Source organism: Jaculus jaculus, chromosome 3, assembly GCF_020740685.1.
Source record: "Jaculus jaculus isolate mJacJac1 chromosome 3, mJacJac1.mat.Y.cur, whole genome shotgun sequence".
NCBI lineage: Eukaryota > Metazoa > Chordata > Mammalia > Rodentia > Dipodidae > Jaculus > Jaculus jaculus.
This window is the reverse complement of record NC_059104.1, coordinates 126687834-126713951: the sequence shown is the minus strand read 5'-3', so window position 1 is coordinate 126713951 and position 26118 is coordinate 126687834. Positions and strand designations below refer to the sequence as shown.

The 26118-nt window shown below is 41.8% G+C and overlaps 1 protein-coding gene across 4 annotated transcripts in view; it reads right to left on the bottom strand.

Annotated features, from left to right (window-relative positions):
* Nucleotides 1–26118, bottom strand: part of Herc2 (HECT and RLD domain containing E3 ubiquitin protein ligase 2) — a 214552-nt gene that overhangs the window by 81820 nt on the left and 106614 nt on the right. For 3 of the 4 annotated variants that reach the window (XM_004661943.2, XM_045145020.1, XM_045145021.1), the window contains 18 exons: nt 25967–26099; nt 25728–25855; nt 25441–25636; nt 21045–21178; nt 19613–19786; nt 19400–19536; nt 19135–19286; nt 18128–18319; nt 12266–12453; nt 10771–10963; nt 9115–9297; nt 6258–6439; nt 5498–5645; nt 5222–5418; nt 4485–4715; nt 3545–3683; nt 1436–1579; nt 265–407 (listed from right to left, as the gene is read on the bottom strand). In XM_004661943.2, the coding sequence (XP_004662000.2) occupies nt 265–407; nt 1436–1579; nt 3545–3683; nt 4485–4715; nt 5222–5418; nt 5498–5645; nt 6258–6439; nt 9115–9297; nt 10771–10963; nt 12266–12453; nt 18128–18319; nt 19135–19286; nt 19400–19536; nt 19613–19786; nt 21045–21178; nt 25441–25636; nt 25728–25855; nt 25967–26099 (2994 nt within the window). The remainder of the gene's footprint in view (nt 1–264; nt 408–1435; nt 1580–3544; nt 3684–4484; nt 4716–5221; nt 5419–5497; nt 5646–6257; nt 6440–9114; nt 9298–10770; nt 10964–12265; nt 12454–18127; nt 18320–19134; nt 19287–19399; nt 19537–19612; nt 19787–21044; nt 21179–25440; nt 25637–25727; nt 25856–25966; nt 26100–26118) is intronic. The other variant, XM_045145018.1, reaches the window with a different exon arrangement.

Here is a 26118-nt window from a genome sequence, read left to right as displayed (position 1 = left end):
AACATATGAGCACCAAACACTTGCTACAACTAGTTTATTGCAAATACCTTACACAAATCTAAAATAAGGTTCAAGTTCAACCCTTTCACTCTTAAGCTAGTAGTGAAATGATGACTAGATAAGCGTAATTACAGCACACTTGGCCACACGAATTAATTTGGTATTATTTAAAATTCAAAATATATCCTTTACAATGTATGTGGAAATAAATCATTCACAATTTAGTATATCAGGATTGCAACTGTCAAGGTTATACAAATGTACCTCGAGTTCTTGTTTATCAAATATGGCCTTCACAGGAGATGGCTGGGTGGCAGAGGCCAGTAACTGCTGCAGAAGAATCATTGGGGGCTGTGGCCCTTCAGGTGACATGTCCGCAAGGTCAGGGGATGCAGCTGCTCCATCATCTGAATTTAGAAACCACATATGTAACTCCTATTTTCAATAGCAAACATCTCTCTGTGTATAGTAAACAGGATCTGATTTCTGCCTCACTGTGTGACAATCAAAATCTTCAAAGCTTAGATAGCTACAGAACTTTCCTCTCCCCGCTTTTTTGGTCCTTGTCCATCGTTTGCTCATCTGCATCTTAGAAGCCAAAAGCTACTTCCCAGCCTGTAGGCCCTGGTCCCTTCCTTGTTCACTCATTGCTTTATCAAACCTTATTTAATAACTAAGCAACATCAATCCAAATGTGTCATGTATTTAGAACAAAGTTATTTTGACTGTGACCTTTTACATCTTTTGAATATCTCAAGTGAGTACTTTGTGTCTTTCTTGGTCACAGTTCCACAATATTCACTGCCTCAGAGCTGGTTTCACACAATTCACCTTTTTGTACTTGCTAAACTTATTTGGGGACAACTTTAACCATATAGATCAGGGCTACAAATCTTGCTCTTAAAAAGCCAGAAAGTAAATAGTTCATGTTTATGGGCCATATGGCTTCCCATCACAACTACTCAACTCTGTCATTATAAAGCAAGAAGTGACTGTGCCTGTGTTCCTGTAAAATTTTATTCACACACCACTTGGGAGGTGGGAGGTGGAAGCTGGAAAATTTTGAGTTCAAGACTAGCCTGAGTTATAACAAGACAGGATTTCTAAACAAACAACTCTTATTTACAAAACTAGGTGCTGCTGCAGCCACCTGTCAATCCCTGGGAGAGACAGTTCCCACCCAGGAACAGCGCTTGGCCCACAGAATGGAGACCTTTCCACCCAGGACAGGGCTCTGCCCACACTAAGGAGCCTACCTCAGCTCTATTAGTGTCCACAGTTGGGGATATCAGGCAGCCTACATATCTCTTGTCCATTTATAAGACGTCTATATTCCCCTTCTGCGAAATGTTGATTCCCAATCTTTGTATGGCTTTCTACTAGGGAATCTGGCTTTCTAACAAATCTATGTAAGACTTTTTGTTTATGAAGATACCTGCATGAACAGTTCCAGTCTCTTGAACAGCTGGCTGAGACAAAATCTGCCTCAGTTTATCTTGGTGGGAAAGCAGTGCCCTTCCTGCTTTCAGTATGTACAGCTTTAACTGCTGGCTCCGCAGCAGGTCCAAGTCCACTTGTCCTGTGGAACAGAAGAACACGGCTAGAACCTCGCAGTTTCCTCATCTCTGCTCTTCACCAGCTGAGCCACCTTTTTAACAGGGAGACAAACAGTGCTCTTCCCTTTGGGAATGGACCAATCATAAACAAATACTGTCAGTGATAAAGGATTTGATGAACTCTCTGACTCCTGAGTCTTCTTTCTTCAAAGCTACTCAGCACTGCTGTGGAATCCTAGCATTCCATATTTACCATTCACCCCATCTTGAAGCCCTGGCTATGCCTTAATGAGAAACAATGAGACCATCGATGATATCTGTGGTAGTTTGAATGGTTGTTCCCCAGTAGAGTCAGGAGTTTATTAAAGCTTGTAATTTAGATCTCCAGCTGTCTGACTGGAGGTATCACTGTGGGGTTCCATGGTCCAGACCCCTAAAGTGTTACTGGGGGTGGATCTATAAATTTCAAACAAATTCCTCCTATAAACTATGTTTGGTTTGGAGGTTCATCCCAGTAACATAAAGTTGACTATGACAATATCTGTCACAGAAAGCTCAATATGCAACAACCAAGTGTCCCTAACCATAAATTAACTACCCTATAAGCCTGATGTCTTCCATCACCTCTCCCATCAGGTTTGGTGGAGCCCTGAAGCCCAACAGAATTCCAGACCACTCTGGCACCCTACTTCTACATTCACTTCCCTCGGTTATTTCTACTGAGAAAGCCTACCATGAATAGCTTTCTGTAGAAGATTATCACCAAAGCTGGCTTTGAGCCAGCCAACTAGGTGGAGAAATGTGAACCTCACTGTAGTAAATACATGTACTGCTGCCTGTTCCCAAAAATGCCAATGCCGCCACTGCCACCATCAAGCCTAACCACAGCATCCAGTTTGTATACTGGTGCCCCACTGGCTTTAAGCTTCAACGTTAACATTAATTACCAGCCTCCAACATGGTATTTGATGGAGACTTGGCCACGGTAAAGTGAGTTGTGTCCATGCCATGTAACACTATGGCCATTGCTGAGGCCTGGGCTCACCTAGACCATAACTTTGATCTGACGTATGCCAAAATGCCCTTGTATATGGGTGAGGGCATGGAGGAAGGAGAGACCCAAGAGACATGGCCATCCTAGACAAAGATTATGAAGAGGCTGAAGCAGGTGTGCTGAAGGAGAAGATGAAGGTGAGAAGTATTAGACTGTGTGCTGCAATTTTAGAATCCACTCTACTGGAATTGTCTTGTTCAGTTTTGTGTAAATGTCTGTCATAATACCAAATATCAGTAAAGATGATGTTACCATTTTAAATGGGAGAAAAAGGAATAATCAGAGAAAGTAAAATCATAAGTAGTATCCCAGACCCAAAGAGAAGGGCTCAAGTAAGAATGGCTGTAGTCTTTGACTATTATGCACAGAGAAAAGTCAGGATGAGTACAATTACAAAGCAGCTTGCAGCTGACACTTAAGATGCCATGAACAAAGTTTCAAATGGGAAAGTAAGTCATAGCACAGGATCACAAGCAGAAGAAAAGGGCATTCTTCTTTCTGAGTTCACTCAGAAAGTGCTAAGTCTCTGGTTTAGGTGCTTGCTTACAACGCCTAAGGACCCAGGTTTGATTCCCCAGAACCCACATTAAACCAGATGCACATGGTGGCACATGCATCTGGAGTTTGTTTTTAGTGGCTAGGGGCCCTGGAACACCCACCCAGGAAGGAAAGAAAGGAGGGAGGAAGGGAGGGAGGGAAGGAGGAGGGGGAAAGGAAGGAAGGGCGGGCTAAATCTCTTCAGATGTGGTTCCAATCATAAGGTCAAAGGGTAACTCAGAAAGATTCAACAAACCATGCAAGGTTATATGTCTAAACATAACAAATTGTACATTCCAGAGAACTCCAAGACTTCAGCAGTTATATGACCCCACTCTAAAAGTAGACAATGCTGGTTCAGTCTGTAGCCACTTTAGCAAAAGCACCATATACTGACCTGCAAAGGCCTGTTTAGGCGATTTCTTTATTTTGTGTTTTTCCAATTTGGTTCCAGCAAGGTTCACCAACTCAGCCCAGACAGAGAGCATGGGCTCAGTGAAAGGCAGGTTGGTTACACTGAAGGCCACAGCAGGGAGCTGCAGAGAAAGCACAGACGACTTCAAAGGGTAGGCGATGACACTGACAAGTAAAACCATCTCAAAATTTTGACAGCATCAGCCCTAACTTTTAAATACACATATCCCTATGTCATTTCAAACCTGAGAATAATTTTGAAAGATGACATGAAAGGAAGATAAAGTGGCTATGAGCAATGGATATAATCTATATGAGGTTTTCCTTTATCAATTGTCAGCAATAATTCTAGGAGGCTAATAGTCAATATCTAAGATATTTTTATGCAGTTCAAATTTTCTGAAATATGTGTATATTCCTGTAATAATCAAAATAGTATTTTATCAAAAGATATAGTCAAACTGTACCCGTGTTACATAAAAATGTCACTCTCATTCTTCCCTGTCATCCCTAACTCACATGTTTATGATGAGTCACTGCTACCTAAGTCATGTCATTCAACATGATTAGTAAGTATTTTCTATGTGAAGATTATTTCTTAAAAAAAAACACTGTTAAGTTTTCCTAGAAGTCAGGTTATTTAATAACATAAGCATTGTAAGTTTGTATGTTAAAATAATTAAAATTATCTTTTAGGTTGTTAGTGACCTTCCGTGTTTGTGAGTCTGGAAGACCTGTGTTCCATGTTCCCTATGAAAGAGGGCCTGCTTCCCACAGAGCACAAACACAGGAAGAAAATGAGATCCTGAGTCACACAGCTTCCTAAGGGGTAATAAGAACCACAGTTCTTCCCATTTCTAACATTATAAGCCAGTTCTAGTACCAAACCTTAATATTCAGTAACTGGGCAAAGGGTAACGTACTGGTTTGAGCTGATTCAATGGGCAAACACGGCACATCCGCATATCAGAGAACTGCACGGTGATTCTGCCCTTCGGAGTGATGCGAGTCACGGTGCCCTCACCAAATTCATCATGCATGACCTGGCCCCCCAGGCGCAGGCGGCCATCAATCCCTCCAATCACAGCCAGGACTGCCATGAGGGCCCCCACGTCAGGGTTCTCAGAATCAGGAAAGTAGTCCTCTAACATGGCCTAGTGCAGATGACAGAGAGCAAGTGTGAAGAGGAAAGCCCAAAAAACTGCACAGTTCTTACAGATTTACAGTTAAGACTAAATTTTGTTGTAGTTGTTGTTGTCAAGGTAGGATCTCACTCTGGTCCAGGCTGACGTGGAATTCACTATGTAGTCTCAGGGTGCCCTCGAATCTACGGTGATCCTCCTACCTCTGCCTCCCAAGTGCTGGGATTAAAGCCATGCACCACCACGCCCGGCCAGAGTAAATTTTTATGATTATTTATAAACTTATTTTAGAAGACAGGGTCTCAACTATATTGCCCAGGCTAGCCCAAGACTTAAGCAACACTTTTCTATCTCACATGCGCCACTATGCCTGGTTTGTGAATTAAATTTTTATTTCTCTAATAATTATTTCCATTAAAGTACTCTTACAAATATATTGAAACAAAAGTGCTTACTATTGTAGAAAGTACTTTAAAAGCTATCATTCTACTGAGCTCATGTGAAGACACATAACCCACCCTTTCTGGTGGCTTTCCAGTGCAACTGTGGGTGACGGAGCAGAGCTGTGAGTTAATGTACTTGTTGATGAGCCCATTCCACTGGGGAAGGGAGTGCAATGTTCGGAGCAGCCCCACCACCTCTTCCGCCAGAGTGCTGCTGTGGGTGGCAGTCAAGGAGGCCTGAGGGCGAGCCCGCCGTCTTCTCAGTGTGGATTCTGAGGAAGAAGAAGACAGCAATGCTGCACTGTACACTGCTCAGTAAAGAGGGTCACAAGTAAGGGGACCACCACTCACCTCTGAGCAATGGGACATCAGAAGAACAAGTAGTGAGCAAACTGCCCAAGAAGCCAAAAAGCTTTTCCACAAGGCACTTCATGTCCCTTGCCCTTTCTGTCTTGTCCCATGATGGAAGAACCGCTTGTAGTAAGTGCACAGCTAAGATCTGATCAGAAAATTTCAAAGGCTAAGTTTTAAAAGAAATCCATGATCTAATAAGATCTTTATATATCTATCTATCTATCTATCTATCTATCTATCTATCTATTTATTTATTTATTTATTTTTGAGATAGGGTCTCACTCTAGCCCAGACTGACATAGGATTCACTATATAGTCTCAGGCTGGCCTCAAGACTTACTTCAATCCTCCTACTTCTGCCTCCTGAGTGCTGGGATTAGAGGCATGCACCACCATACCCAGATTCTTTTGTCCTACAATGTAATTCATCAGGTGAAACTTAGGTATTACTGATCAAGCTAGCTAATGGAAAGGATTATAAGGAATTAAAAATAAATGCATGATCTGTTTAAGTGAAAAATCATTCTTGTTAACTTCATTCCTGACAATCACACTGCAATTCCAATGAGGCCAATGAGAAAGCCATAGAATGTCATCACTGTTGGTAGATAACTGCGATTTACCAAGAACCACAGCCATCCGTCCTGAGAAAATTTACTGTGTTAACTTGCACAGTCTTCTACACTCTTGCTGAAGTCTGGGAGCTTTTGTAAGTGGTTGTATCATGGTAGGCTGGGGTTTGCCAACAGCACATTACCTGCCTCTGCAGGGAGGCTGCAGTGTAGGGGGCATGCCCTTCAACAACCTTCATGAGCAGAGCAATCCACCGTGGAGAGCTGAGAGCCCCACAGGCCTGAGGGGTGAGGGCAATGCTCCGAACAAAGCCCAGAGTGCACCAGCTCCGGTGCTGCTCCCGGCACACCAGCCTATCTGGAGGAGCTGCAGGGAGAGAGCGACAACACGTGTGGATCCAATGAAAGCATGTGCACAGCCTGATATTTAAAACTATCTCACTGTGGGCAATAAGCTGCTTTACAACGGGACTTGGTCACTGAGAGAGAGATGGAAGAAGGTTTACAACTTAGCTCCATAAACATTTTACTGCACTTTTTACATTTAAAGTACCTATAGAAACTCAAAGTAATAAAGAATTTCATCAACTTACTGTTCTAGGCAACAGAAAAGTGATCTACAAACCCAGTAGCAGTAACTTGCACCACACATCTGTTATATTTTTAAAACTTCACTGTGCTTTCAGTGTCCATATGACCACCTTTAATTTGCATCCTAAATTCCTAACATAATGAGAGTGAGTTTTTCTTAACTTTTTCTGTAGAAACTCTTGCTATATAGCCTGAAGTCATGATCCCCCTGCCTCCACCTCTCCAATGCTGGAATTACAGGCACAAGCTACCATGGCTCTTGAGAATGATATTTTTGATAGGTTTACACAAGTTGGTTCTGGTACAACTGGGACCACATCTGTTCCTCACTTCGGAATGTCCACTCAAGTCACTTCCCATTTCTAGTTTCACTCCAACTGAGATATGCAGCCTAGAGTCTGGAACTGTTGACACCTTCCCAGAACTTCCTCCAGAGGCAATAGCAGCTCACCTTTCCTGCTGTGCCATCCTGCCTTCCTTCCCTCCAGGCTCATAAGGACATCACTGTCCTCAAACAGAAGACGTAGACACACACACACTAACATTCACTGTCACATGCATTCTAATACACTCACAGACACTAGCTCACAATTACTCAGATACACAATCACACCATCTCTCATAGTCACTCACCTACGCACAAATACTGTCACCTACATTCACCTATCACTACTGCAATCACTATCAACAATCACATAGAAACCTAGTAACACATATGCACACAGAACCTATGAGGCAGGTTCATGCACTTACTGCACTCATGCCACACTACCATGCACACCCAAAAGAACATACATGTGCTTACATAGTGATTCAGGCACTTATATACTCACTCACATTCATGCACATCCACTTACACTCACATGCACTGCTCAAATGCATACATTCACTCTCACTGTTTATATTAAGTACCAAGCCTCCTCCCACTCAACAACACAATTAAAATTCTGATCTGCAGGTCTCTCTGGGTAAAGATCCCCAGCACCCAAGTAAAAGCTGGGCATGGTGGAATGTACCTATAATCCCAGCACTGAGGAGGCAGAGTCAGAAGGAGCTCCAGGAACTGCTGGTCACCTAGTCTAGCTGATTCAGTGGACTCTGGGTTTATTGAAAGAATCCTTCTCAAAACTAAGGTGGAGAGAAATGAAGAAAGGCACCAGACATTGATTTCTGGCCTCCAGCTGCATACGCAAATACACGTACACACAAACATGCAGACAAAAGAAAAAATTCACTCATGCTCATTCACTTTATTCAACATCATTACTTGCCCACAACCATGTTTCCATGGGCATTCACATGTACCCAAACAACCACACTCAAACACATACCTTCATGCTTCCCACACAGCCTTTTACTTACCCACCAATCATGGACACATCAGCTCGTACCAATATGATTAGGTAGACATCACACACAGCACTAACAGACATGCTCTTACACAAATGCATACTCAAAACACACATGTATGCACACACCTACTGGTAGTTATATATGCTCACAAGCACTCTCACAATCACAAACCTTAAGCCATATAGAAATATTACCCTATTTTCTCAAACCACATTCCCCATACTTATATTTACACATACTAGATTACTGAATGGATTGCATTGTGTGTCTCCATCCCAAATACTGACACTGAGAACATCAACATATGATCTTATTTGAAAATATTCTCTGGAGGACTAAGATAACCTTCTGCTAGATCAGCTGAACCCTGAATCCAATTTTTAAAATCAGTTCTTACAAGAAAGCAAAGGACATAAAGAGACACACTGGAAAAGACTACATGAAAACAGTCAGTGACTAGAAGGATCCAACCATAAACAAGAAAGCATGCAGCCAGAAGAACTGGTCAGGGAAAGGAAGGACCCTCCTCCAGAGCTTGCAGAAGGAACATGATTCTACTGACAACCTGACATGGGATTTCTCCAGAATTGAGAGAACCATTGCCCTTCATTCTATGTTGAAGCACTAACCTCTAGTTTTTTCTTTGGAAATGGTGTTATTGCAGATGCAACTAGCTTGGATGAGGCTAATTAGAATCTTTATAAAAAGCAAATGTAGAACATATATACATGTAGGGAGGACAGCATGTAAACAAGAATGGAAAGACTAGGTTGATGCATGCATAAGGTAGGCAAGACCAAAACTTGCCAGCCAACCACCAAATTCTAGAGGAATGGCTTAGAACAGGTTGTCCTCACAGCCTCAGAAGGAACCAACATGGACTGTTCTAGTTTATGCCTCCATTTTAGTTCTTCGTTATAGAAGCCACAGGAACGTAATACATAAACACACATACTCACATGCCCACTCACACCCTCACCTCCATATTTGCCTACATATATACAAAACTGATGTATTTACATACATAAACACACACACACACGCACACACACACACACCAATGTGGAGTCAATAGGCCCAAAATTGTTCATTTCATACATGTCTTATCTGTGGTTCCACTTTCCACTAACATTCGCAGCAGTCCACACAGAGTCTTGGTGGCCTCACTCTGCATGATATCAGCATGTACTCCAACCGAGAGGCAGAGAGTTTGCAGTAAGTTAATAATGCTGGTCAGCATCATCATTGTGGGATGAATGTTTCTTTCAATTTGTTCAGCTTCTGAAAAAGATGATCAGAATAAGAAACTAGACTCTTAAATTTAATGAAAAGAGGTCCATGAATGCAGCTTAAGAGATTAATATCACATTCTTATCTTATTTTTTAAAGACTTAATTTTATTTTGATGCACATGTGTATGTGTCCATGTATATACAGGAGTGTGTGTACTTTTGTGTATGCGTGCATGTGGAATTGGTAGAAGACAACCTCAGATGTCATCATGAAAACACCATCCACTTCCTTTAAGACAGGTTCTCTCACTGGTGCTCACCAATCAGGCTAAACTATGTAGCCAGTGAGCCCCAAGGATCCTCCTGTCTCCACCTCCCCAGCACTAGGATTACAGGTGCTTGCCACTCCAACTGGCATTTACCTGGATACTGGAGCTCAAACTCAGGTCCTGCATGCTCACTGCCCACTGTGCTCTGGGGACAACATCTCCCTCCCTTTATGCCATCTGCTCACTCCTAAACACACCTTGAAGACAATTTTTCATTTGTTTATTTGTTTGTTTGTTTGTTTTTTCAAGGTTGGATCTTGCTCTAGTCCAGTCACTCTGCAGCCCCAAGCTCAAACTCACAGCAATCCTCCTACTTCATCCACCCAAGTGGTGAGATTAAAGAGGTGTGCTGCCATGCATGACTTTTTTTTAATTATTCTAATCTTATTTTTATGTAATTTTATTTTTATGTAGTATCAGGGAATTAACACGGGGCCTCACATATGCCAGGTAAGTACTCAACTACTGAGCTGTATCTTTAGTCCTAGTTCTCATCTGATGGCTGAGATGCCATTTCTGACACCTGACAGTAATGCATAGAGAGCTGGCAAAGTCGTGGGAGGAGCTCTAACCTCTTGAATGGTGTCAACAAGGTCAGCCATGTGATGTGTCATTCATGCATCTAAAAGTCTTTTGTATATAACTAAGAAATGTACTCCTGCAACCTCAGATTTCCCTGTATAGTATCACACTTTCTGGATTCACCTCCAAATTCTCGGAAAGTCAGCACTATGTGAAACACTCTGAGTCAAGGTGTAGAAGTCCAGGAAGTAAGTAAGGGGAAGGCCACATGCTCTGCAAAATGTAAAGTTGAGAGAGAAAGGAGCAAAGGACCCTGAGAACAGCCAGGCAGCATTGAGTCCACAACACCTGCTCAAGCACAGGCTCGGTGACAAATATACCATCTATTCAGAAGTAAGGCTGCACCTTGCTTCCATCCCATTCCCAAAGGAGTAGCAGGAAAGGTGGAGTGATAAGTGGGCAAAGACAGTTTGGCTGGGATGCTGGTTCCCAGAGCCTCTTTGTATACCTGTATCAGAACCACCTTGGTGCATGTTTAAACTGTGCCCACAGCAATGCCTTCAGATGGGTCCTGACCACTGTTTTAAGTTCCTAGAGGTAAATGACAGCTAGCTAACACCTGAATAATTCACCAGGCTGCCTTGGACTAAAGGCCATCACGTGTCACCCACCGGAGTCATCCTCTGTGTCCGAGTCCTCTGCAGAGGGCTGTGCCGAGACTGGCAGCTCCACCAGCTTGAGGTCGTACTTTCCTTCTTTCCCCATCCTGTACGAGTTAGTGCTGCCTGTGTCCCACTGGACCCTGATCCACCCATCCTCTCCCAGCTCACCAATCACACGGCCTAGGCCTGGGGGAGGCCCATCCTGCAAAAGCCAAAATAAAGACCAGTTAAGGGGTACATACCTTGCCCTGGGCCTCCATGGTATCAGAGACCCACACATATCTATGTCTCCATAGGCCACCCTCCCTACAAAGGGGGGCAAGTCACTGGACCTAGGCTCCAGAGTTACAGACTAGTCCCAAACCTACATGAAAAATGTACAAATCGTGCTATTTTCAATTATACGTCCGGAAATAACATGTTATGGTTCTGTGTCAAAGAAATAAGGGGGCAGGAAGATAATCCTTTCTAAACAAATACTGAACCCAGCCCTCTAGAGCTCTCCTGGTAGTCTTTTCAATGACCTCAAGCACTTCAGGGACTTCATAAGAAAAAAAAACCTGGGCCCCACACCAAAACTCTGTCATCCATTTCTAAGGGAAAAGCGGTTTATAGGATGTTATGCCCTGTCCCCAGACACTTTCATTTCTAAGATGATTATGACAGAACATAGGGTTAATAACCATGGGAGCAAGCTGTTGTAACGTAGCTAAACCTATGGCTAATGACCTCTGTCTGGGACCTGAGAGAGGTCTGGAAACAATGGGCTGTGAGGAGAAATAGAGAGGCAATTACCCACCCAACCAGTACAACCAAAACTTCTAGATGTGGGGTGCTTCACTAGAACCAGTCTATTACCACCCAGAGGCAGCATCTGAGCTTCCTGTCTCACAGTTTGCATCCTATTAACATTCTGCAACTTTGCACATCAAATCAAACCACATGCCAGAGAATTTTCTGAAAATGGTTGCCACTCCTCCTAGATTTCCCTCTGTTCAAAGTGGCCTTGCAGTAATTCTAAATTGTTTTGCATCTATTTTATTGCCCAGGAATTAACAACTAAGTCATCTATGAATCCTGTAAGTACTGAAATCAAGTAGTTAACTAGCCAATCCCAATAATTAATATCAAGTCGGATGTACAGAAGGTGACGTGTGTGGCTACTGTATTAAATCAAATGCCTAGGGCTGGAGAGATGCTGAGTGGGTAAGGAGCTTGTTCCGTAAGTAAGACCTGAGTTCAGATCCCCAGAACCCACATAAAGCCAGATGTGGAAGTGGGCATCTGTGATCCCAACTCTCCTATGGCAAGATGGGTGGTGAAAACAGAGGCTCTCCAGAAGCTCATAGGCCACTCAGCTTGCCCTATGCAATGTCCAATAAGATACTCTGCCTCAAACAAGGTAGAAGGTGAGGTCCAACACCAAGCTTGCCCTCTGAACTACACATACACGCACACACCATACACAGCATTCCTGTATGTAAGGAAACATCTATATGAGTACCTGATCACCCCATTTCCAGTCCACTCCTCTCATGACCCTGGTTCCGATCTTCATCATGGCAGCCAGTTCTGGCCCTGAAACTGGGAGCTGTACAGGTGCGGTTTCCTTCCGGGTTTCTTCCAACACAGTGGCAGACGCTCCTCGGGCAGAAGCACTCATATCTTCCTCAACACTGTCACAAGTAGGACCTACGAGGGCATCAAAAACAACTAAGGTACTGCAATGTCCTATTTTTAATATAGGTATAGGTGGAGACAGTGGTACATGCCTATAATTTCACAGCACCCAGGAGCTAAAGCAGAAGGATTATAAGTTTAAGGTTAGTCTGAGCTACATAGCAAGACCCCATCTGAAGGAGCCCAAAAACTTCTGTAAGCAGGCTTGAGGAATCAAATACATGAAATGTTTATATTCTCTCATCAAGACAGGAGAGTAAGCCGGGCGTGATGGAGCACGTCTTTAATCCCAGCACTTGGGAGGCAGAGGTAAGTGGATCACCATGAGGTCAAGGCCAGCCTAGCCTGAGACTACAGAGTGAATTCCAGGTCAGCCTGGGATAGGGTGAGACCCTACCTTGAAAAAACAGGAGAGAGAGAGGAGAGTAGAAAAGGTTAATCAATTCCTAAAGCTGCAGCAAAGCTTCAAACTTGAGGAGAAATGGTCTTTTCTTTAGCCTAGCTGCTTCCTTGGCCCAGGGCCCCGGGATCTCCCAGCTGTACGTCCAGCTCCGTAAACAATGAATTTACTTACTGCTAGAGGCCTGAATACGACAAAAGTACGACAAAAGTAGGCAGAATTTTTAAGTGCTTTGTTTTTTTGTTTACTGAATCTGGATATGCATCCATAAAGTTAATATGAAGAATATACTTACACTTTCTGAATGACAGACCATCCTGATAAGGAAAATAGCAACTATAGATACACGTTCTTAAGACACAATTCCCTGCTTTTTGCAGCCGAGGGGCTAAATGTCACTCTAACTCATGAGTACTGACAACAGAAGACATCCATAAACCATTAATTTGTTATAATTTGTTAATAAGTCAGAAAAAAAAATATCCTAGAAAATAAATTCCTTCTCCCTCTCCAAGGCCTTGAAATAGCACAGGCTGGCCTCATAATCATCCTACCTCAGCCTCCCAAATGCTGGGATTACAGGAGTATGCCACAACACACAGGTTATATCTGTCATCCTTTTTTAAATATATATTTTGTTTTAAAGCCAAAAAAAAAGAGAAGAGGGACAGAGAGAGAATGGGTATATCAGGGCATCCAGGCACTGCAAACAAACTCCGGTTGTATGCACCACTTTGTGCATCTGGCTTACGTAGGTTCTGGAGAACTGAACCCTGGTCCTTGTGCTTTGCAGGCAAGCGCCTTAACTGCTGAGCCATCTCTCTAGCCCAATAAATAAGTTTTGTTTTGATTTTCAAAGTAGGGTCTCACTCTAGCCCAAGCTGACCTGGCATTCACTCTGTAGTCTTAGACTGACCTCAAACTCATAGCAATCCCCCACCTCTGCCTCCTGAGTGCTAGGATTAAAAGTGTGCACAGCCAAGCGTGGTGGCGCACGCCTTTAATACCAGCACTGGGGAGGCAGAGGTAGGAGGATTGCTATGAGTTTGAGGTGACCCTGAGATTACATAGTAAATTCCAGGTCCGCCTGAGCTAGAGTGAAACCCTACCTTGAAAATAAAAAATTTTTTTTAAAAAAAGCATGCACCACCACACTCGGCTCTGTCATCTCTCAAAGCCATTTTCCGCTGCTAACGAAGCCTTAAATAACCCAGCATCCTACTCTATGAGCAGCTGCCGGTGTTCCAACCGGACACATCTTTTTGAATGAAGGACTCTAAGATTTAAGAAAAAGTTAAGAAAGCCTTACTTTTTTGCTTGGAATTTGACAGATAAACTTACAGCATCTCTTAGTTTCAGACAAAAAATTAATGATCACCCAAAAAGAGCATAATTTCATGGACATTCTCCAAGGCAGACCATATGTCAGGCTATAAAATAAGCTATACTCTTAAATACACTAAAATCATTAAAACTACCTCCTCTAACCAAAATGGAATGATAAGAAGTTAGTAACAGAAGGAATCTTGAAATTTTCAAAACTGTGTAGAAACTAAGCACACACCTAAACAATCCTTGGGAGATGCTAAAGAAACGCCTCCAGGGCCTGGCATGGAGGAGCATGCCTTTAATCCCACTACTGGGAAAGCAGTCGTAGGAGGACCACAATTAGTTTGAGGCCATTAAGAGGCTAGCGGGAGTTCCAGGTCAGTCTGGGCTAGAGTGAGACCCTACTTACACACACACACACACACACACACACACACACACACACACCCCTCCAAACAGATAGTGCAATAAAAACAGTGCCAAAAGGGACAATGATACTCAATACTTATAAAAGCATACAGTAATAAAAGATCTCAAATCTAAGTTCTGGAGAAACAATGAAAACAGAAAAATACATTAACATCAAAGTTACCCAAAGGAAAAAGTCAATACTAGAGCAGAGATAATGAAATACAGAACAAAAAAATAACAGAATCAACAAAACCAAAAGTTGGCTTTCCAAAAAAAAAAAAAAAATCAAAATTGACAGACCTTTGGGTGAATTAACTAAGAAATGAAATACAAATGACTAAAATCTGAAAGTAACTATCAATGTGAAGACAAAAAGGACTACACAAGCATACTATGAATAACTATATGCCAAATAACAAATTATCTACATGAAATAGATAAAACCCTGGAAACACACAAATTACCTGAACTAACTGAATAAGAAACAGAACATCAGAATAAGATGTAAAAAGAATGAACCAAAAACCTCTCATGGGCTGGAGGAATGGCTTAGCAGTTAAGGCATCTGCCTGCAAAGCCAAAGAACCCAGGTTTGATTCCCCAGGACCCATCCAATGCACAAGGGGGCGCACACATCTGTAGTTCATTTGTTGTGACTAGAAGCCCTAGTGCACCCATATTCTCTCTCTCTCTCTCTCTCTCTCTCTCTCTCTCTCTCTCTCTCTCTCTTTCTCTCTCTCTCTCCCTTTTTCTCTCTCCCCCTTCTTCCCTCCCTCCCTCTTTCTCTGTCAAATAAATAATTACATAAATAAATAACTAAATATTTTTTTAAACTCTCATGAAAAAAACTCACAACCACATGGCTTAAAAGGTGAATTCTACCAAATATTTAAAGAAGAATTAACAATTTTGAAACTTTTCTGAAAATGGAACATCAGGAGATACTTCCTAATCCACTCTGGGAAGTCATTATTACCTTGATTGCTATAAAACTATAAAATGCTACTCAAGAAAATTAAGACATTCATCATGCTTATGGAATGAAGCTAATACTGTTAACATTACAACTCTCCAAAGTTATCTACAGCTTCAAAACAAACCTTAGCAAAACCCCAAAAGCCTTTCTTGTGACAAAGAAAATCCAGCCCTGAAATTCACACAAAAATTCAAGGAAGCTGAGTGTGGTGGTGCACACCTTTAATCCCAGCCCTCGGAGGCAGAAGTAGGAGGATCACCATGAGTTCTGAGTTTAAAACCACCCTGAGACTATATAGTTGATTTCAGGTCAGCCTGGATCAGAGTGAGACCCTATCTCAAAAAAATAAAAACAAACAAACAAACAAAAATTTCAAGGGTCTCAAGATTACCAAGACAATCGTGAGAAAGAAAAAAACAAAACTGGAAGAAGACTCATATTTCCCAATTTTAAAACTTATTACAATCCCACAATGTTCAGCAGAATGTAGTATGGCTATAATGACAACCCACAGAACATCAGAATGGGACTGTGATTCCATGTGACTGAGTGTTCAAGGATACCAAGACACTGGGGGAAAGAACGGTCTTTCCAACAAATGGCACCAGAACAACTGTAAGTGCTCTCATCCATGTAACTACCTCCCCAGCCCCAGCAAACTCTTCCTTACAAAAAGGAAAGGGAAAATTGGGACCATTACCTCACACCACATTAAAAATTTACCCAGAAAAGGTACCAAAGATCTATATAGAAGAGTTGAGCCACTAAAACCCATACAAGAAATAGTAGATGATTTTCATCCACCTTAGTCTTGGCAACACCATCAAAAACACAGATAACAAAAGAAAAATAATCTAGATAAACTTATCAATGTTAAAATTCTCTGTGTATCAAAGCAAAATAAAACCAGTAGGAAAAGTGAAATTATCTTCAAATTATATACCTACCAAAGACCTACAGATTTGCAAAGGGTAGAGTCTAGAATATTTTTAGAAGGGTTTGAGGATTGGTGCTAACATTTTTTTATTATTTTGCATGTGTGTGCACATATGTCCTCTATTGTTCTGCCTCACTTTCCTGACAGTCTCTCACTGTACCTAGAGATCACTGTTTTATGGCTAGACTGACTGACCAGCAAGACCCAGCGATCTTCTTGTCTCTACCCCACACCCTCAACCCTAAGGTTACAGGCATGTCAGCCCCAGTACATTTACACGGAACAATTATTGGTACTCCTATAATCAACAACACAGAATCCAGTTCAAACAATGGACAAAAGGACATTTTAGCAAAGACCTGTGGACAGACAAAAAGCACATGTAAAGAAAATTAATAGTATACAACACTAGTGAAATGCCAGTCAAAATCAGTACACAGAACTTCACGACCACTTCGATGGCCTTCATCCAAAAACAACAATTAAAAAAAAAAAAAACCTAGTGTTCACCAAGATATAAAGAAGCTGGAACTTCTAATGGTGGGGTTACAAATGGTACAGCACTATGGAAAAGTCTGGTACTTACTCAGAAGGTAAAACACCCTAAGTACTACTGTGTCCAAAGAGTGAGGGTAGAACATTAGGATTTGCATATCACAGAAGCCAGTTGGCAGAGAGACTGGAAACCCCTCCCCATCAAGGCTCACAGGTAAGAAAGCCTGATTAAAAGGTACACTGAGCCAGCTGTGGTGGCACTTGCCTTCAGTCAATCACCCTTGGTTCAAGGCCAGCCCAGGGATATAGCTGAGTTCCAAGTCTGCCTGGGCTACAGTAAGACCCTGTCTTGAGAGAGGAAGGGGAAAGAAAAAAAAAGCAAAGCAGCAGCAGCATGCTGCGCCAATGTCCCAATCAGCTCAGCATGGGCACCACTGGTCTACTTCCTTGTCTGGACTTGCTCTTTCTTAATAAGCTGTGCTTATATCACTATCTATGTGTCCCTGATCCAATTCCTGGTTCAGGACAAAAGAACCAAAAAATGTCTGTGGGTGCCCTATGGCCTCCATCCAACATCTGCCTACAACATTACCATATGACACTGTATTACACACCTTTTACAATCAGAAGAGCAAAAAACAGGTGTTCAAACAAAAATGGGTATACTTTTCCTAGTTGAACTCGCAAAAGCAAAAGGGTACAACAACCCAATTGTCTAACAATAGATAATTAAACATTAAATAACCCACACACAAAAGGCCACAATTTATATGACTACACTTATAAAATTCCCCCAAAATGTAAATCTGTAGAAAGAGAATGCAGATTCATGGTTACTAGGGGCTGGGAGGATGGAGGAAACCAAGTGACTTGTTACATGGGTATGAGGTTTATGCTTGAGTGATAAAAATATTCTACAACACATATATCCATATGAAAAATGTTGTTAATAATAATAATAAAGATTTTTTTTTAATGTTCAAAAATAAGATGGAGGATTTGACTGTACTCAAGCCTACTTAACTACCAACTTAAAGTAGCTAAAAGGTTAGCTTTGGCTATTTGCATTTCTTAAAGAGACAGACAAGGGAGAAAACATGACATTTTCATAAAGGACCCAAAACCAGTGCCAACCTACCAATCAACCGCAGTGCCGTCTGTGTGAGGGCCAACGTGCCAGAGTTGAGGAGGAGGTCAAGGTTGTTGGCACCATGTTGCAGGGTGAGCATGCTGAGCATCACCAGAAGGAAGCGAGCTTGTGGGATGGTTCCCAGACTTGGTCCTGACGGGTTCTCATTGGTAATGGTTTGTAGGGGAACAGGCTGGATACCTGTAAAGCATTGATATCCACTGAAGTGTCTTGTTCATGGACATAAAGATTCACATGACAGAGAACACTTGGGCTTGTTTTTTGTTCATTTTATGCAATTTCTGTCCATTTTTCAGTAGGTTTCCACCTAACGCAGACAAAGGCAGCTCTATTTTGTTTTGAGATGATTCCATAACCTGCACTTCACACATAGATACCCCCTTCTGTCTTCAAGATGTGCACGCTGCCTAAACATCTCAGGGCACTTTATTTCTAATGTAAGTTATGCTTCACTTTTTTACGACAAAACTAATCCTAGCCTTTGTATATACTCAAACTATTCAGGAAATAAGTATACCCTAGAATATATGGTGTCATAGTCATAAAAATATGTAAATGTATAAGTTTTATAAGATGCTTTTACAGAAGTTTTAGAGTACTTCAAGATTATGTCTTCTGCTGGGTGTGGTGGCATACACCTTTAATCCCAGTACTTGGGAGGCAGAGATAGGAGGATCACTGTGAGTTCAAGGCCACCCTGAGATTACACAGTGAATTCCATGTGAGCCTGAGCTAGAGTAAGACCCTACTTCAAAAAAAAATTATGTCTTCTGCCAAATTTTGAAAATTATATTCTGAATCTAAGAAAGCTAAAAGCACCTTAGATTATTAATCTAATATACAAAGTTCCCAAAAGCTAAAATTGATACTTGTTATCTTTCCATGACATATAAATAAAGCCAACAAAATCCTACAGGTGCCTCCTCACTGGCATTACCCCAACAGCAATTTTAACATTGCTTTTCAATCATCAAAAGTTTGTGTTTTTTACTCACCAAGCTCTTTAAATTTGGCACTGGCATCCATTAAAACATTTCGAATGTTCTGAACTGCCCAGGCATACAGCTTGCCAAAGGTTACTTCCAGCAGCATCCGATTAAAGGGTGGAATCAAATCAACATCCTTCAAACAATCTGTGAGGGGATCCCTTGCAAGAGAGTAAAGCACTTTAGTTAGGACACTATGAGACTTTTGACTTTAACACAACAGTATTGTGTTACCAGAGATCCCATAATTAAGAAAAAAAATACAGTGCTTTACCCTATATCAATTCCCTCTGGAATAAGTCTTTGCCATCCACAGAACATTGCATACTGCACAGATGGAAGTAAGAAATTTTTGGCTGCCAGTTTCAAAATTGTATCTATTCCTTCCAGGCGAACCTCTGCTCTCTCCAACTGCAAAATATCAACGCACCGAGTCAGCGCTGTGAGTGCAATGCACACAGAGCAGCTCATTCTCCTAAGACTTTACCTGTTTTAGGAGGCACTTCCGCATCTTTTCCACATCCACTGGCTCTTCCTTAAGGGCAAACTCAACAATTGTACTGAGGAGGGCAGACTGTGGATAAAGACCCTGGACATTCTGCTTCAACCATTTGTATTTCTGAACCCCTGTGACTGTATTCAACAGTGGTTGCCATTTGTCCTAACAAAGAGAGCAGTTTGTACCATTAGTGGACCAGGTGAATGCATGTTTTAAGCTACTTGAATATAAACAAGTAATCCCAACAGACATAAACTAATAAGTTTTGCTGCTGCTGTGGTTTGCTTTGCTGGTGCTGAGGATGCAACTGCAACCCAGGACTTTGTAACACACACTAGGTGTGCTGGTTTGAATCAGATGCCCTCCCCCCCAACCTCATATGTTGTGAACACTTGGTCCCCAGCTGATGGGAGGTGGAGCCTTGCTGGAACATGTGCGTCACTGCACCTTGAGGTTTATTAGCCCTAGCTTGCCAGTGTTAGTTCAGCTCACTCTCCTGCTACTATTTTCCACCTGCTGTTAGTGCCATGCTTTTCCCTGCCATCATGAAGCGTCCCCTCGAGGTTGTGAGCCAAAATAAAAAATTTCCTCTCATTAGCTGCTTTTCATCAGGGGTTTGGTCCAGCAACACAAAGGTAACTAGAACACTTAAAAACCTTGCTTCTTCCTCTTTTCCAAGGCAGGGACCACAAAGGAACTATAGACTTTTCTGTCAGCCTCAGGCCAACCTTGGACTGCTGCAGCCCCTTGCCAAGGCTGTCCTTAACCCTCTAATCTCCTCTCCCACCCTGTGGTTAAGTCTGCTAACTTGACCTTACCATTTGTATAAAGAGCAGAATGCTCCCAGCCCCACCCCACCCCCCACAACAATAAAAGCTCTACTACTGATCTATGCTCTCAGCCCACCTTTTTTTTTGTGGGGGGGGGGGTGTTCAAGGTAGGGTTTCATTCTAGCTCAGGCTGTCCTGGAATTCACTAGGCAGTCTCAGGGTGGCCTCAAACTCATGGATCTCCTACCTCTGTCTCCCGAGTGCTGGGATTAAAGGCATGTGCCACCACACCCACCTTCAGCCCAGATATTTTAGCTAAACTAATGTAAGATATTAAAAAAAAAATCATCTACCCTACTTCCTTCTTCTTATAACCTCAGGAATCAACAGTTTTTGAAACAAATGATATTTGCAATGAAGGAATAACGAATAATAATGATGAGATACAGTAAGAGAAACTTTCTCTAGCACTATCTCTGCCCACGGCACCATCCATCAGATTCATTGAGCACCCATGGGACTATACTTTCTCTAGCAACCCATCAGTCACTACCCTGAAGATGCTTAGTACAAAAGTACAATATTCATAGCTCCCTTTTCTGTGTGTTGTACTTCTTCTGCCTATCTCAGAATCACAGAAAATACTTCACCTTGGGAGACTTAATTGTAATGGGTCTTTTGTCCACATTTATTGGACTATGGGGCAAAATGCAAGCTTCTTCTAAATCAGACTCTTCATTTCCAATTTTTTCTTCCCCGTCAGTAGATTCCGGCTTCTTAGGAACTACATTTGGAAACATGAACCAGTATAAAAGTCATTTATATAATTTTAGATTAAGAAATACTTAAATATGCAAGAAGGCTATTTTATTTAAAGACACAAATTACCAGCATTGTAATGTTCCAATGACTAAAGTAATAACTATTACAATCTGTCTCCTATGGCATTAAGTAGCAACACTTTGCCATACCATGTTACAGACAAAAGACTGAGCAGCCTACAATGGAAAGGGGCCATGAATAACAGTAAGGCTGGGATCAGCAGGCTTTTCTAAGAGCTAGTCAGTGAATATTGGAGTCCTTGGGTTGATGCAGTCTGTTGTAGATATTTAACTCTACAATTTTCTTTCATGTACACAACCAGGTGAAGGTGGGGCTGGGGGTAGCTCAGTCATGCAGCCCTTGCCTAGCACGTGAGGCCATGGGTTTGATCTCCAGAATCAAAACAAAAAGGAGAAGAAGAAGAAGGAGAAGGAGAGAGAAGGGAGAAGGAAGAAGGAGGAGGAGGAGGAGGAGGAAGAAGAAGAAGAAAGAAGAAAGAAGAAGGAAGAAGAAAAGAAGCAGCAGCAGCAGTGGCGGTGGCGGCGGCAGCAGCAGTAGTTTTATCCCCAGAAAACTATGGATGCTGCAATTTAAATTTCTTGAAGTTTTCATAGGTCAAAATTACTACTCTTTTTCTCAGTTTTTTTTTTTACTTTAAAACTACAAGAACAAGTCTTAGTTTATGGGCAACACACAGAAGGAAAGAGGCTATATGTGGCCCCCAGTCCCTGGCATGTCCTTGGTAGCCAGTGTTAAGTTACCTTCAGTGTCTGGAAGACTGCAAGTTCAAGATTGGACTATAGAGCAAGATCTTGTCCCCAAATGACTAATTTCACCTACCTGAAGTCTAGAGCCATGTAGCAACAGATAAGCTTCATCAATGATATGACTTAGGTAATCACCTACTTTTGCTCTGGGGAACTGCATTCTGAGTGATCAAGATTAATCATTTAGGCTGGTTCATAGAGGGCCCAATAAAAACCTTGGACACCCAAGCTCAAGAAAGCTTCCCTGGGCTGAAGAGATGGCTTAGTGGTTAAGGTGCTTGCATGTGAAGCCCAAGAACCCAGGTTCAATTCTCCAGTACCCACATAAGACAGATGCACAAAATGGTGCATGTGTCTTCATGAGTTCATTCACAGTGACTGGAGGCCCTGATGTGCCCATTGTCTCCCTTTCTCTCTCTCTTTCTCCAATAAAAATATACTTAAAAAAAAAGAAAAGAAAAGAAAGCTCCCCTGATGGACCAGCGTTTATACATGTTATTTCACATCACAATGAGGAGAACTAAGCAGGTCAGCACGTATCCCTACAGGAAGACAGTGTTAATGTATGCCTAGTACGCTCAGCTTCCTTCCATGCTCCCGTCCCTCAGTTATTCAAGGATCCTACTGCAGCAATAAACTATCCCTACAACAGCTGAGCTCAAAACCAGGCTGTCCTTCCTACACATCATCAAGCCTGACAGAGCACTAGGGGACACCTGACATACCAGTAATCGGTACTCACACTTTATACAGCAATTTCTTAACACTGCTCATTTAACACTGTACAGGTTAATTTCTTTAATAAAAAAAAAAAGGCAGGAAGAAAGAAGAGTAGAAAGGAAAGGGGGGAGTGAATGAAAAGGAGGAAGGGAAAGGGGAAAAGGAAAGAAAAACAGTTTCAAATATCACACAATAAGCACACAAGAAATTTTAAAATGTGGGCTGGGAAATGGCTTAGTGAGTAGAATATGTGCCATACAGCATAAGGACCTGAGTCTGGATGCCCAGCACTCAAGAAAGATGCTAGGCATGGTGATACATGCCTAATAATCCTGGCACTGGGGAGACAGAGAATCCCTGGGACTCACTGGATAGCTAGTCTGGCCAAATCAGTGAACATTAAGTTGAACAAGAGGTTCTACCTCAAAAAATAGCGTAAAGTGATAGCAGAAAATACCCAATGTTAATTCTAACCTCCAAATGTGCCCACACACATAAGAACATATATACATGTATTATACCTCACATACATATTCATGCAAAAGAAGAGGAAGAAAAGAAAACCTTTTTTTACAGCATTTGCAGATTCTTTTTTTTAAATTTTTATTTGTTATTTATTTGTTTGTTTATTTATTTGAAAGTGAAAGACACAGAGAGAAAGACAGAGGGAGAGAGAGGGAATGGGCGCGCCAGGGCTTCCAGCCTCGGCAAACGAACTCCAGACGCGTGCGCCCCCTTGTGCATCTGGCTAACGTGGGACCTGGGGAACCGAGCCTTGAACCGGGGTCCTTAGGCTTCACAGGCAAGCGCTTAACCGCTAAACCATCTCTCCAGCCCAAGAAAACCTTTTTAAAGGTGACCTTATGGGCTGAAAGTGCATGGGCATGAGGCAGCTGGTGCTAGGAGAGGCCTGTGGTTAGCTATGAGACATCTAGGAGTCTGAGCTTAAAGGAACTCAAACACGTTACTGCTGTGATATCCTGATTCAGAGCACTTTCAGAATTCAGACAAGTTGTTGTGGTTTAATCATTTGTTCATGAATAATCAACTTAAGAGTCCCTTCTATATAACTTTATTTATTTATTTGAGAGAGAAAGATACAGACAGGGAGAGAATGGGCCTCCAGACACTGCAAATGAACTCCAGATGCATGTACCACTTTGTGCATCTGGCTTATGTGGGTCCTGGGGAATCAAACCAAGGTCCTTTGGCTTTGCAGGCAAGCACCTTAACCACTAAGCCATCTCTCTAATCCCTAGAGTCACTTCCAAAACATCTTGCTTTCCTTTATTATTCACAATGTTCCTCAAGAACCCAGTAGTTAATACTGCTTAAAATGTCTATGAATAAGCCAATATTTATAATTACCAGTAACCAAGAGGTAAAGTATCCTATGCATTTGTGCTCAAATTTAGATTATTTAGTAACTCTGCACATTGGGGGTAGACAGTACACTTGTGGCATGGCACACATGCAGAGACAACTTTTCAGTGTTGCATCTCACCTCCTACCTTTTTATCTTTTTTTTTTTTTTTTTTTTTTTTTAGGTAGCATGTCCAATCCTGCACCATTGTCTCCCTGCCTCCCTCCTCCTTCACTGGTGCGCTCCTCTTTGCCAAGCTACCTAGTTCAAGCTTCCAGGAAATTCTCCTGTCTTAGCCTCCCTTCTTGCTGTCAGAGTGCTGGAGTGAAAGAAGCTCACTACAGCTTCTGGCTTTTACATGGGGTTTGAGGAAACAAAACTCAGGTAATTCAGGCTTGAGCGGCAAGCACTTTATCCACTGAGCCATCTTCCCAACACCTATTCAGTAATTCTTTTAGTTTCCTTTTGTAATAATGCACTACTTATCAGAATAGAGTTACCTCCCTGTCCATAGTTTTACTTTCATTGTTTTAGGACCTATAGTCAATTGTGGTCTAAAAGTAAGTAAACTTGCTTTGAGTCTTTGAAGAGGGAATGACTATATTCATATAACTTCATTACATTAAACTATTTTAAGTTTTCTACTTTGTTATTAGTAACTGTTACTCTCATGTAACTTATAAAGTTAACTTTGTCACTGATAAGCATAAATAAAGGCAAAAACATAGTGTATACAGGTTTGGCATCATCAGCAATTCTAAGCATCCACTGGAGATCTTAGACTGTATCACTCACAGGTGACAGAGGACCCCTGTAGTCAACATTCCAAGATAAAATATTATTTCCTTATGAAAATGGGAAGGTCAAATTGCAAGATTAAATATTCTCTATTGCTATCTATTTCATTACTAGGACAACTAACATTTAAAAAAAAAATTTTGTTGTTGTTGGTTTTTCAAGATAGGGTCTCACTCTAGCCCAGGCTGACTGGGAATTCACTCTGTAGTTTCAGGATGGCCTTAAACTCTCAGTGATCCTCCTACCTCTGCCTCCTGAGTGCTAGGATTAAAGACATACACCTGGCTTAATTTTTTTTTTTTAATTTTCCCTATTAGCTTAGTAATGTTTTATCTTTTTGGCATCAAGTCAGCATGCCAAATCATGACACACTGAACTTCAAGTTGCATTATCTGATCTCTTAGAAAAATAATCCAGATTTCTGTACTCACTCACCAATACACATGAATACTATGGCAGTACCTGCAAACAGCACAGGCAATGAACACAGCAGTAAGCCTCACTCTGAGCACAGAGCTCCAGCCAAAGGAGGGAAGCAGATAATGGAACTGTGCTTTCTGAGCTTTGCATTCTTACCTCTCTTTTTCCTTCGTTCTCGAATTATCTTCTGAGCTATCCTCCTCCAACGGGGCAAAGAGCTTAATGGCTTAAACTTAGACATTACAGAAAGGTCGCTGCAAACAGCAGGTCTCAGTTCATTAAAGAGGAATCTCAAACGTTCAATGACAGGTGCACACACCTCCTTATAAGACCGGCCCTGTTCTTGATGAGTCTGAAAAGTTAAATACAAAAAGACAAAATAAAAACAAGTATTTTGACAACTATCTGCACAGCACAGAAGAAAAAGAATAAGACCCACTCACCTTAATGAGGGAGCATTTTGCTTGGTAGACAACTCTGCAGACATCCACCACTGACTTAGGCAATGCTCTGTGCTTTACCTGATCAATACCAAGTGTACCTGCATGAACTAAAGATAATGCCACGTGACCTGAAAAAGACATTCAAAAAAAGGGCAGGTTAAGACTGAGTGTGTATGGCGTAGCCTATCATTTGAAATGTGTACAATGTAGTTGAAACACACAGATATTGAGCTTCATACCTAAATCTTCATGTTTTAAGAGGCAGCATAATAGTAAGCGGCCAACCTCTTCCACAGGATGCTCAGGAGGAAATGTAATTGGTGTGGTCAAGTGACACTGTCTACAATACCTTTCAATTTGACACAGAAAGTCCTGCAACAGAAAGGGCAAG